The sequence below is a fragment of the Poromitra crassiceps genome, assembly GCF_964638095.1.
Source record: "Poromitra crassiceps genome assembly, chromosome: 13".
NCBI classification, from domain to species: domain Eukaryota; kingdom Metazoa; phylum Chordata; class Actinopteri; order Beryciformes; family Melamphaidae; genus Poromitra; species Poromitra crassiceps.
The window spans coordinates 46,411,169-46,425,294 of NC_139644.1; the positions used below are offsets into that span (position 1 = coordinate 46,411,169).

The 14,126-nt window shown below is 44.2% G+C and overlaps 1 protein-coding gene across 1 annotated transcript in view; it reads left to right on the plus strand.

Moving 5' to 3' along the window:
• Positions 1 to 690: 690 nt before the first annotated feature.
• Positions 691 to 14,126, plus strand: part of spns1 (SPNS lysolipid transporter 1, lysophospholipid) — a 42,056-nt gene continuing 28,620 nt past the window's right edge. Inside the window, exons 1-7 of the mRNA XM_083648798.1 lie at positions 691 to 873; positions 5,375 to 5,590; positions 8,034 to 8,099; positions 8,839 to 8,975; positions 11,720 to 11,871; positions 12,052 to 12,118; positions 13,458 to 13,600. Of these exons, the coding sequence (XP_083504924.1) occupies positions 5,377 to 5,590; positions 8,034 to 8,099; positions 8,839 to 8,975; positions 11,720 to 11,871; positions 12,052 to 12,118; positions 13,458 to 13,600 (779 nt within the window). The 5' untranslated portion in view covers positions 691 to 873; positions 5,375 to 5,376. The remainder of the gene's footprint in view (positions 874 to 5,374; positions 5,591 to 8,033; positions 8,100 to 8,838; positions 8,976 to 11,719; positions 11,872 to 12,051; positions 12,119 to 13,457; positions 13,601 to 14,126) is intronic.

The following is a 14,126-nucleotide window of genomic DNA, read 5'->3' on the forward strand; positions in this document are numbered from 1 at the left end:
ACCCCGCAGCAGTTATTAGTATGAGTTGTGTCAAACAAACGTTAATATCTCAAAAACTATACATCACATCGCTTATATTTTGACATTCTGAGTGAGAGCAGAAGTAGCTCAAGAGTTTTATGTATAATATATGCATGTCGTGTTGTTGTGTGAACTGTCGCAGTTTTTAAAATGTAAACATAGTTAACTGGCTAGAGTCAGACACTCATGCCTTGCGCCACTTGTGCTCCATAGGGTTCCATTGCCGTTTCCACCCAGTGAAGCGGTTTGTTTACCAAAATGCTGCTCGGCTGATCCCTCGTATAGTGATTATTTGCATAAAAACACACAATTTGATTAAGAAATTATTATCTTTATTTAAATAGCCTATGTGCTTTGATATATATATATATAAAAAAAAAAAAAAAGTAACTCAATTTGTAATTTGTGCTACTTAACAAAGTAACATATACTATCATTGAAATCCTAATGGCAATAAGTTATATTACTGAGTTACTGCTAACAGTAATGTATTACATGTAATACGTTACTTTTGTAATGCATTACCCCCAACACTGGTCGCGTGACTGTAGCAGGAAAGAGCACCGGTTACCATGGCAGCACGCGCAGACCTGTGTCTCACCTGTCATGTGACTTGCTGCGGAGCGGAAGTTTGGCTGAATCCATCATGGCGGCGGTACAGAGAGGAAGAAACACTCAACACGAACACAGTGCTTTATACTGAATGTAAGCCAGCCGGCAGTGTTGTGTTTGGGACTGTGTGAGTCAACATGTCTGTCATGAGGTGTGAATAGAGCCGCGGGATAAGCACACTGCATCTGACAAGGCGACAGAAGAGCTCCAAGACACGTCAACTCCGACTCATCCCCCGAGGTAAACAACATCTAGCTACAACATGCTAGCTAACGCTAGCTGTTGTAGCAGCTAGCACTGACTAACGTTAAAAGGAACTTGACAAAAGCCGACTAACAAAGCGAACTAACGTAAGTTGGGTGTTTGATGTTACGGAGGTTCATTAAACCAAAGCAAACATCTGGGAACGTCGATAACGTAACGTTACGTAGGCTGGCTTTCTCCTTTGTAAACAACGTCACGTCACGCCAAACACAAGACATTCTGTCTATTTAATGTTCTGATCATTTGCAACCGTCTGTCACATGTAAAGCATCACTCAAGGCATTTTGCAAGTCGTTAGGACTCGGAGCCACTGACCTTCAGCAGCTAAGTCTTGTTTACTTGCTTACCGTAGTTTGACAAAATTCCTGGATGCCTATGGGATAGCCAAGCTAACCTGATATTGCTGTTTGACATACTAAGCTACACTTCTCCTGATAAGCAAGATGAAGTGAACACGTCTGAATGGAGTTTGGACTCATACAAGAAAGAACATTGCTAACTTATTTGTAAACCATTCAGATGTTACAGTGTTGCGCCAACTTGTTCCCAAGGAAAGTAGCGAAACGTCACTAGAAATCGCTGGATGACATCATCATTTGCATATCAATATATCAGTCCCTTTGAGCGGAAGGATGGGGGCGGGGCTACGCTGTATGTGTGAAGAGCAGTGATCATCATCATATCAGACCTCTCTAGATACGACAAACATGTCACAAAGTCACCATCAGCCATACACATTTATTACCAAATGCTTTGGGATTAATAAACACATTAATTAACATTGTTTGCCATGGCCAGATTTGTCAGTAGTCGCTTTTCAGAAACTAGGCATCTCGTGCGTTATGCGCACTCGATTCCTATGCTCGTCCGCTGCGCAGGCTCCCTCTCGCCCGCCCTGCAGCTCGCTGAGCTGGCCCTGCTCTTGTGACATCACTGATTATGTCACACTCATCAGTGCCTATGACATCATCAGTGATGTCATAAGAGAATTTTGCTCTTATGACATCAGTGCCTATGACATCATCAGTGATGTCATGAGATGATTCGCTCTTATAAAATCACTATGACATCATCAGTGGTACAAAAATTGAAACCGAGGACAGAGATTGCCCACTTGCCACTTTTATAGAGATAGATAGATAGATAGATAGATAGATAGATAGATAGATAGATAGATAGATAAAGTCACCAGGGGGGTCTGAAAAGTCGCTAAATCTAGTGACAATGTCGACAACACTGCAAATGTAATGAGTAGCATTAATGTAACGCTATCTACTGATAGATGACTGACTGTTAAGCTGTGTTTGGAAATGGAGCCAAGAGCAAGGTTCAAGACAGCACAGTCTGTGATGGCTTGTTCTATGAGATGTTGCAAGAGGACGTCAAGTGTTCAGCAGGTCAGCAGACCTCTGTGGAGAGGACAGCCTGGCACAAACATAACTGATAACATTCTCTCTCTTCTCTGACTTTTCATGAGTCTTATCTTCACTTCCGCCTCGTGTGTCCACAAAAACCAATACTGCGCTGAGGCAGACACTGGCAAAAGCCCCATGTACAAATGAAAGTGTACATAGCATACATATCATACTATTCACATGACTGTAGTTTCACTAACTCATGTCTTGAGACCAAGAGTTCTCCTTTCTCTGCCCCTTCCTTCCCCAACCACACTGTCCTTTCCTCCTTATAGTCTGGCCTCAACTTTGCTCTGGTGGGCACAGCAGCAGAACAAGATATAAAGACTTGTATCTTTTCCTCCTTTATGCAAACTTGTTTTTAAAGGTAATGTGTGCTTGACTTTTCTAGCATTATCCAATGAAATTGGGTGAATTTGGCACTATATATACAGTATATATATATATATAGTTCTTCTAAGATATAATATAGTTCTTGTAAGTTGCTTTCTTCCAGCATAATGCAGTTGTTGATGCATAATTTACTACTAGAAATCTTTATGTTGCTGCTTGTTTTGCTATTTTGGAGAACAGACCTCGAGCCTACAAGAGGACTACCAAATTGCATCATTATGAAAACATGCAGCAGATGATTGAATTAGGCTACATTAGCGCGTGGCGCGCCATCTGACCCATGGTTCATCTCATCACCTACACGGGTTTCACGAGTTTAAGTGAAGTTTTGAAGACTGATGATGAAAAATTTGTTTTATGGGAATCCAACAAGCAGAGCAAAAAATGAGACAAGACGCACACTTCTCTATACTGTAGTATATATTTATTTATACATTTATACATACTGTAGTATATATGTATTTATACATTTATACTTCTCTATACTGTAGTATTTATTTATACATTTATACTTCTCTATACTGTAGTATATATTTATACATTTATACATCTCTATACTGTAGTATATATTTATACATTTATACTTCTCTATACTGTAGTATATATTCATTTATACATTTATACTTCTCTATACTGTAGTATATATTTATACATTTATACTTCTCTATACTGTAGTATATATTTATTTATGCATTTATACTTCTCTATACTGTAGTATATATTCATTTATACATTTATACTTTTCTATACTGTAGTATATATTTATTTATACATTTATACTTCTCTATACTGTATTATATATTTATACATTTATACTTATCTATACTGTATATTTTTGCACCATATCTATTAAATCAGTGGTGGCTGACACTTATTGGCCAATGTCTCCCTGCTATTTTGACAAATCGTTTATCGGTCTAACCCTGTTCCTTAAGCCCAATTTACCGTAAAATACCAATTAGAAGCCGACTTCCAAATTGCCGCGGGTCCCATATATAAGCAGGGTCTGGATACATATTTTGTACATAAAAGCAGGTCCCAATTTGACGCCCGGTTAGTTTTTTCAATGTTTTCTTTTTACCTTTGCGACATCCTGTTGAATGCATCTCCCAAACACAACAAGAAAAATCGGATGAAGAAGACGAACAACGAGGAAACGAGGAACAACGAGGAAAAAAAACACATGCACGAAACTTGCTGATCAAAATTTGTTTTCCATCAACATCTGATGATTCTGAAAATTGTGTAGGCATTTCCTGAAGATTTTTATACACTAAAACCGACATCTCTGGTGTAATAATTATTTTGAGAAATGTGCCTATGGTATGTTTCCCTGCCAGCAGGCATAGAAGTCGGCTTCTAATTGGTATTTCACGGCACTTTCACATGTGCGCTACTGAAGAGGGTAGGCTCCGTGAGTGATGAACTTTTTAAAAATTCGTTTTCCAGCAACACCTGACAGTTATGAAAATTGTGTAGGCATTTTCTGAAGATTTTTGTAGGCCTACAAATCCGACATCTCTGATTGATAAATGTGAGTATGATAGTCTATAATGTTTCCCCTGCCAGCGGAGGAGGCAGCGCATGCAAAAAATAATCTGCTCACATGATGATCATGTTCTCTCACCTTCAGCGGAGAAAGTTTAGTGGTAAATACCGGTAGGTCACAGTTCAGCTCAAATTTTATTTGATTTCATGTACAGGCCAGAAATGGCATGCAATGTGCTCTGCTGCGCTGAGAGGGAGGCGCGGCTCTCCCCATAGACAAGCAATCGTGTGGGGGGCTGTAGCCAACTGATTAAAATAAATGGTTTAAATAAACAATTTCATACTATTTACAATCTTTGCTGAGCAATATTTTTGTACAAAAATAATTAAAGCAGGTCCCAAACTGCCGCAGGTCCCATATTGACGCGGGGTCTGGCTACATATTTTGTCAATTAACGCCCGGGGTAATAATTGGTATTTTACGGTATGCTTTGTCTGCCGACACTTTTGAAACGGTCGCCGACAGAAATGAGGACTTGAGTCGACACTTTAAAGTGTCGGAGAGTAGTGTCTGCTACCTGGTGAAATGTCTAGTGTCGCTGACTACGTCACATGTGTCGCGCAAGTCTGATTGGCTATATAGACGGCACGCGCTTGACTTCCTTGTTTTGCTGTTTTCATTGAAATGAATGAACGTCCCCGATATTTTTATCAGCCTGTGCTTGATGTATGACTTCGTGAAAATCACAAAGAAAATCGTGACCAATTTCCCAGAAAGAGAGGAAGTGAGTTGTGTGGTTGTGTGTCGTTTATATGCGGCTGCAGTCAAGTACGTTACATCTTGCCTCCGAGGACGAGGTGGTTTCACTGTGCATTCCCTCTCTTGCCTTGGCTGTCTGCACTTACAGCGTTCGAGTGTCACGTGACCGTTGAACCGAGGCGAACGCTCACCGAAGTATAAATGCAACACAATGAGCGACACTTTCTTTTTCATCTGCGACCATGTGATGAGCGACACTTTCTAATAAGTATAAATTAAGCTTAAGTGATGCATTAATGATACAAGCCCTGTATATATATAACAGTGTTTTAAAATGCTTTTGACTGCATTAGCTTGTAGCTTCTTTTCTACAGATGATATTGTGGACTAACTGTTGTTATTGCTGTTTCCTTTCCTTCAGCGATGGTCATGTCTGTGGGGGAGGTCACCTCAGACTCCGCCCCCTTTCTCTCCTCTGACAGCGAGGCGGAGGGGGGGGAGGAGCTTGGCGGGGAGCGGGTCCAGCAGCAGGAGGAGGAGCCAGCCAGCGGAGTGTCCCCAGTCAGAGCCGTGCTCACCGTCATCATCCTCTGCTACATTAACCTACTCAACTACATGGACAGGTTCACTGTGGCCGGTAGGTCATCCTCTGCTACATTAACCTACTCAAATATACGGCTGGCACGGATCACGGATAATCCGTGATCTGTACGGCTCAGCCCCCACGGTTCGGAACGCGGTTCGGAAACAGCCGTGGTCCTTTTTTCGTTGCATTTAACGTTTAACGTTAGTGTATGAGAACGCCTGCAGCGCAGCCAGACACAGACAGGCATCATCATGGCGAGCGCAAGTACGAGCCGACAAGCAGCTGAATGTGAAAAGCCTCCCGCATCATTTAAATCAGCTTTATGGGAGCATTTTGACTTCCCTGTCAAATATGATGACGGAAGAAGAGTGGTGGACAGAACCGCTACGGTATGTCGGCATTGTGGCATGAGAAAGCCATAAATAAATAAATGATTTTGAATCGTAATTCGAGTTAATTAGTTAGGACGATGTTAAAAAAAAAAAATTGTCAAATCGATTTTCACTTTAACTATGGTAAGTATGGTTATTTTTGATAAACTGGCCTCAGAACAAGAGCAATACAGTTACCTGTGTCTACTAACATTATTACGTTCAAACAAACTGGCATAAGCCAGGAGCGAGCACACTCACCGGTGTTTTCAAAGTTTCGGTGCACGGCACAGGAGGTACTAGTAGGAGAAAGAGAGCCAGCACACAAAAATGTCCTTTCGTTGGGTTTATTCCAGCAACACCAGGTACAGTACAGCACACGGCCTTCTTCAGCGTGAAGACAACACGCTGAAGAAGGCCGTTAGGCTGAAACGTCCGTGTGCTGTACCTGGTGTTGCTGGAATAAACTCAACGAAAGGAAATTTTTGTGTGCTGGCTCTCTTTCTCCTACTACTAACATTATTACAACATCATAAAGATAACGTTGTTTCTGATAGTTTGCTAATTTACTACATGCTAAACTGCTAGTGAGCTATCTGGCGAGCTTCTTCTTCAACAGCTTTCCGGCAGACTAGATGCCTTGTGGCACATTGCTGCCTCTACCTACCTACCATCGGAAGTATTACTGTTCCTATTTATCCGATGTATATCGTCTATTTCCCTCGAAATGGGGCCATAATTTAGAAAACATAGAACATGAGAGCATGACAAAGACTTGAAATTGTTTTTTCAGACCATAAACTCATTTGCAAAGTGTTTATTTAGGACATAGGCCGAGAGAGAAGTGGGGCCGTTTTTCCATTCACTTGCATGTGCCGACAGTCAATGTGCAGTACACACGACGCCCCCCACTGGCCATTCGAAAGAATACGATTTCCACATTAGCTTCAAAAAGAGGGAGGCAGAATTGCCGACTGTTAGGTGGTCATGATTGAAGGAAGGCCTGTGTGGGAATTTAGCCAGGGCACCGGGGTTACACCCCCCAGGGCACTGCAGTTACACCCCCCTAGAGCACCGAGGTTACACCCCCCCAGAGCATCGGGGTTACACCCCCCCAGAGCACTGGGGTTACACCCCCCAGAGCACTGCGGTTACACCCCCCCAGAGCACTGGGGTTACACCCCCCAGAGCACTGGGGTTACACCCCCCCAGAGCACTGCGGTTACACCCCCCAGAGCACCGGGGTTACACCCCCCAGAGCACCGAGGTTACACCCCCCAGAGCACTGTGGTTCCACCCCCCCAGAGCACTGCGGTTACACCCCCCAGAGCACTGGGGTTACACCCCCCAGAGCACCGAGGTTACACCCCCCAGAGCACTGGGGTTACACCCCCCAGAGCACCGAGGTTACACCCCCCAGAGCACCGAGGTTACACCCCCCAGAGCACCGGGGTTACACCCCCCCCAGAGCACTGGGGTTACACCCCCCAGAGCACTGTGGTTACACCCCACCAGAGCACTGGGGTTACACCCCCCAGAGCACTGGGGTTACACCCCCCAGAGCACCGAGGTTACACCCCCCAGAGCACTGGCGTTACAACCCCCCAGAGCACTGCGGTTACACCCCCCCAGAGCACCGAGGTTACACCCCCCAGAGCACCGAGGTTACACCCCCCAGAGCACTGCGGTTACACCCCCCAGGGCACCGGGGTTACATCCCCCAGGGCACTGCGGTTCCATCCCCCAGGGCACTGTGGTTACACCCCCCCAGAGCGCCGGGGTTACACCCCCCAGAGCAACGGGGTTCCACCCCCCAGAACAACGGGGTTCCACCCCCCAGGGCAATGTGGGGTGCACTCTAGGCATGAAGTAAACACTCAAAGTAGGTAAAAGCACGGCAAGGGAATTCAGAAAGCAACATTTTCCAACTCCTCCCGTCCAAAATCTTGTAACGTGCATGTTGGGATTGTTTTGTTCTGTTAACCTGACACTGCAAGATGGGGGCGGTATCTCTTGCGAGAGAATCCGGCTTGCTTGCTTGCAAGGTTAGTGTTCTGTATGCATCTCTGTGAATATGGTTTGTTCTAAAAGTAAAATATATCCAATATGGTTTGCCCCACCAGGTGTTCTTCCTGACATTGAGAATTATTTCGGGATAAACGATGAGAAATCGGGTTTGCTCCAAACAGGTAAGGAGGCATTCAAAAAATATGTAATAAAACTAATGTACAGCCTTCACCAACACACTCATTATCATCACAACTGAGCTGCTGAACAAGAACAAGTCTTGAATTTATTTGTTTCACTTTATTTAGGGTACACAAAAAGAGTAACTAATGGAAATGTAATAGTTAAGTAATGATTCAGTACTCATAAACTACTGAGTATGATGCATCACTTTACAATAGGGTACACACAAACTGACCATTAACTAACGAGTAATGACTCTACTAAGGAACTGACAACTAATGATTAACTACAATACTCACAATGTGACTTCAACTAATGATTAACTACTATAGTCAGAACTGACTTACCTAATCATTAATTGATGATTAACTAATGATTATGGGCCATTAGCTAATCATTAACTATTCATTATATTCATTAACTAAAATTAATGAATCATGAAAATGAAAAATCATTTCTCATTAGTTTACTAGTAACTACCATATTATTTGTGTACCTTATTGTAAAGTGTTACCGCAAATTCTAGTATTTTCAGGAACAAACGTGACTTGACGCTGCCAGATGGGGGTGGTATTGTTTTCACAAGACACGCACACGTGTCTTGTGAAAACAATACTGCCCCCATCTGGCAGCGTCAGGTTAGAACAAACAGGCATCACAGGGAGTTTTCTGGTGTTGGGTTTTGTTTAAAAAAGGGGGGAAAAGCCAATTGTAATTGCATGCTTATTCCCCCTCCAGTCTTCATCTGCAGCTACATGTTCCTGGCTCCAGTGTTTGGTTACCTGGGTGACCGCTACAACAGGAAGCTGATCATGAGTGTAGGCATCAGCTTCTGGGCTCTGGTCACCCTCGCCAGCTCCTACACCCCCAAGGAGGTGAGTGGAGTATTGACCTGTTGCTTGTGGTCAAACGTTCCTCTGGTCTGACATATATATTTGATAATTTAGTGGAATAGATATGTGGCTCAATTCCAGCGCAACATATATTGCCTATCAGCAACTTCAGCCTGCTGCCCCCTGTAGTTTCATTAACCTTTTTGTTAACTCATTGAGTGCCAGCCACTTTTGGAGAACGGACGCTCCCAGTGCCAGAGTTTCAGAGCGTTTTCAGTGATTTCTCGAGGCCCACAGAATATTGTGTGATATTACTATGTAAACACCGAACACGCACAAAGAACGATGAGACTCTCTTCTATCATCTGCAAAAAAGTTTATTGATACCATTTTCCGTTCTTTAGTTATGAGCCGGAGAAGATAGGTTGTTTTGAGCAAAAAGACACGTTTCAATTTAGAATCTGAGATATTCAGCCTTTTGTGAAAGGAAGCATTTCAAGCACATCATTGACTCTGAAGCTAATATTTTCTGATGTAATGACACCTCAAAAATAATTTCCTTCAATAAAAGAGTGAAAACAAAGGAATTTTGTTTGGCCAAATAATATTTTTTAGCTGCAACCAGCAGCGCTGGCCCCTGCGTGCGCAGACCCTACACCTTCTTGCTGGTCTTGATTTACTGCTGGTGGGCATCAGATAGCCTATTCTAGCTTGTTTGCTCTCTGTGCATCGAGCCTGCTGCTGCCTGGGTCTGTGTGTACTGTCAATGGTTGTATGCTGTAGTGCCCTGCGTGCCCCACCCCCCTCCTCCTCCTCCTCCGTGGTGGGAGGAGTGTCTCTGGGGCTCTGCTGCGAGTGCGTTTGCTCTGCACTGAAAAGTGCGCTGCATCCCCCCGCTTTTTTACAGCGTGTCGCCGGCTCCCAGCTGAGAATAATGTAACTTTTCAGAAAGACGCTGGTGTCGGCAAGTAAATCATATGGAGGGGCTATCGCAGCGACACGGATGGGGCTCAATTCTGGCAGCAGATGACTGCTGTTCACAGGCACAGCTAACGTTATGCTTCATGCATATCGATGCGATTTCCGTTTCCCCATGACTTCTTCTCTCTTTTTTCCTCGCCTTTCTCTAATCTGGAGAGCACTGTCGCCACCTAATGGGTCCCTAAAATAGGTTTTACACATTCAACAGCCACCATACTTTCACAGGAGATGGATCTGGCTTTGATGCACGTCCCACCGTCAAAAAACACAATTGACGAACATACTCGTCCTTGGCACTCTACGTTACTAAACCAATTGACGAACATACTCGTCCATGGCACTCAATGAGTTAAAGACGCCCCTCAAGTCATGTTTTAACAAGTATATAAAATACTCTACTTTGACTAATAATTTGTGTCTGATGATTTTTCCACAAAAAAAGTGACATTATTTTTGTTAAAATCCTTAAAATGATGCCCTTCCTCCCTCATTAAAGATAGCAGAATCTGTAAATATGCAAATATTTTTGATTTTAAAAGTTTAAATGCTGAATACTGGACAGGGATTGGCTCCAACTATTTGTGATGTCACAAATCATGCTTGTAGGAACTCACCTTTTCAGTGAGCACAGGGAAAACTTTCAACTTCCAGCAGACGATTGTGGAAACAGCCTTGTAGTGTCAAATGGCTGTTGTCTTTCAGAGGCTCTGGCGGGCTCATTTTTCAAAGTTAGCATGATGATCCTTACAGCATATGAAACTAGAAGACTTAAAGTCCCTGGAAACCAAAATCCACAAAAACCTTCTAACTATTAAATTTAGGGTCTTATGTGTGTCTTGTGTGCCTCTTTTCTACAAGGTCTGGATTTCCATTTCCTCATTGAAGAGAGCGGAGCGCGCGGTGCTAAAATGCATGATCTTATCACGTCATAAGATTTAATCGAATCACACGCACGCGCGCACACACACACTGACACACACACAGTAGCGCTGTGCACTCGCAGCGCAGCGGCGAGTGTGTTCGCCGAGCAACGCGCGAACACACACACACTCCATCTCTCTTTCCTTCTCTCTCTCTCTCCTTCTCTCTCTCTCCGTTAACGGAGAGAGAGGTCTCCTCCGAGCAGTCTCCTCCGAGAGAGAGAGAGAGAGAGAGAGAGAGGAAAATACCTGCTGCAGACGGGACACGCCCACACAGTCCGCGGGAGAAAATACACTCTAAAATGTAATTGATTCTCATGACTTTTGCCATGACTATCAAACCTAAATTTATATACTTTGCGACGTTCATCATCGTTCAAATTTGGCTGGTGGCTTATTAACATAGGTTCCTGTGATGTGATGAACTCAAAATGCTAAATAATAAAAAGATATTTCTGGTTTCCAGGGACTTTAAGGAATCGATTGGGACCAAGCAAGTTAGGCTAAATTTTGGCGAGGGAAAAAATTAGCATGGCCATTTTCAAAGGGGTCCCTTGACGTCTCACATCAAGATATCTGAATGAGAATGTGTTGCATGCATTTTCTGTCAGAAAGGTGTCTTTCCCTTTGAAAATGTTGAAGCAATCAACGTATTAAAAGCTTTTAATAAATGTTCTAATAACGGTTTTATTATTTTGAAAATGTATTTTAGATTTAACATCAACATTTATGTTTGGCCCACGGCCTCCAATCCAGATTTATTTTTGGCCCTTGTTAGGAAAGAATGTGGGTCCCTCTGGACTGGAGGTGTAGGGGGTATTTGAAACATAATAAGCCCCTCACTTGTCCTTCCGCCCCCTTCTCCTCCTCCTCTCCTCCCCTCAGCATTTCTGGGCCCTGCTGGTGACGCGCGGCCTGGTGGGGGTCGGAGAGGCCAGCTACTCCACCATCGCCCCCACCATCATCGCTGACCTGTACGTCAAGGAGAAGAGGACCCGGATGCTCTCCATCTTCTACTTCGCCATTCCAGTTGGCAGGTGAGAAGATCATTCACAAATCATATGGATGCCCCGTGGCACTGACGCCATCTACTGAACTTCTACTGAACAATGTAGACTTCAACTTGGCTTCATAATAATAACAATAATACTACTAATAAATGGAACTTATTTAGCGCTTGACCTTAACCTTCTCATCAATATCTTTTTTGTTGTCAGTGGTCTTGGATACATAGTGGGCTCGAAGGTGGATTATTTGGCAGGGGACTGGCACTGGGCTCTGCGGGTAAGTTTGGATCGATGCTGGATGTTTGTTTGAGGAAAAAGTACTGCCGTTTGAGATGTTGTTCTTGTGGCCTCCTGCACAGATGTTCCTTCAATCTTGAGTTGTTTGCCTTCTTCCAGACACACAGCAGATACTTACACTACAGGCCTCTTCTATTCACCAGTTTCATGGTGAGACCGTGGGCGCTTCCATGACACCCTGTCACTGTTTCCAGCTGCCGGTTGCCTGTTTCCGCCCAGGACCGTTCATAGTGAAAGAGACTGAAAATAATCATCATAATTGTTGTGACTTTGTACCTACTTACTGTATGTCTTGTAATGGAGCCCCCCAGCATAATAATTTCACACGTGCATAATTGCGCACTGCAGCGTTTTCGGTCACTTTTGCGGCACCGTCTGCAGGGGTACGGTGGCGCAGTCGGTATTGCTGTCGCCTCACAGCTAGAAGGTCCTGAGTGCGATTCTCGCCTGGGATGCTGTGGGCACTGGAGTTGTGACCCCCCCATATCTTCAGTGCCTACTGCCCAGGTGGGCTAACTCGTCGAAAGGGCCTTTCTGTGTGGAGTTTGCATGTTCTCCCCGTACCCCCCAGGGGGTTCCTCCGTACATAACCCCCCACTAAAAACATGCAGAAGATCGTCATCCGACCAGTGACGACAACATCTGAAGTTGGTCCAATGATGGTCCCCGGGCGCTGGAAAGAAAAAGCGACCACTGCTCCTGGCCTGCCCCCCGGAGGAAAGGACAAGCCTGGATGGGTCAAATGCAGAGGACATATTTCACCGGCCACCGTCAGCATGAGTGTGTGTTGTGGCCGCATGCATGTGTTGTAGTGTGTTCGTGTGACAATAAAGACGGGCTTCCGTCTGAAATCGTGTTTTAAATCGTGCACGTACATACAACACTGTGTATAAACGCCAAGTCCAGAACGCAACGGCAGTTTGCCCTTTCATGCAGTTTATGCAGGGAGCGTTGCTGTGTAAACATGGCCTTAGTCAACCTCATCCTGTTTACATCCTGAGTACTTTAGTCTCATCTTAGTCAAAGAAAACTAACTATTGTTTCTCTAGAATTTCCAAACTCATTGGACAGATCTATTAATCTGTTATTATGGAATGGTATTAAGGTTTGAACGTGCAATACAGACACAGATTTAACTGTTTTTATTCCTTGACGAAAATGTCAATAGATTTCCCTGTAGTTTTTGTCATCACAACTTTGTTTTAGTCAGTTTTAGTCTAGTTTTCGTCTTTGAAAAAGGGTAGTTTTAGTCAACGTAATGAAAGTGCTCATGTGCCTCTCCTGGGTCTCTCCTGAGTCATGGTGCCGTTCCTCCCCAGGTGACTCCAGGCTTGGGCCTGCTGGCCGTGGTTCTGCTGCTGCTGGTGGTGAAGGAGCCCAAGAGAGGAGCCATCGAGGCCCGACCCGAGCATCACCTCCAGCGGACCAGCTGGCTGGCTGACATACAGGCCCTGTCCAGGAAGTAGGTTCACACACCTCCCAGCAGAGGACAATCGTCGTGTCTCCCTGGTGTCTCCCTGGTGTCTCCCTGGTGTCATAGAACTATTAATGGAGTCAAGGTCATTCCTGTTGGGTGTTCAGGTGTAACCTTCTGCAGTGTTTGCCTTTGCTGAGCTCAAGTTGATCTGTATAGTGTGTGTGTGTGTGTGTGTGTGTGTGTGTGTGTATGTGTGTGTGCGTGCGCATGAATGCTATTGTCAATTTGCGCGTTGCTGTTTACATACATCATGATGAAATTCACTAATTCCACAAATTGCTGCATACTTGTATTTGCTGTGAATAGACATTTAACTTGATCATAACCAAAAGTCCACCACATTTTCTGTAGCAGCGGTGGTTGTTTTCCTGCACTATCAGCGCAGCACTTATAAAGAGTTCTGGGGAAATGCTGCTAATGCAGAGTTCACACTCTGCGCTCCGCGCCCTCAGCGAGCTGCTTTTGGACCTCTGCAACAAACCCCCCCTTCCTGATAAGAGGCAAATCATGT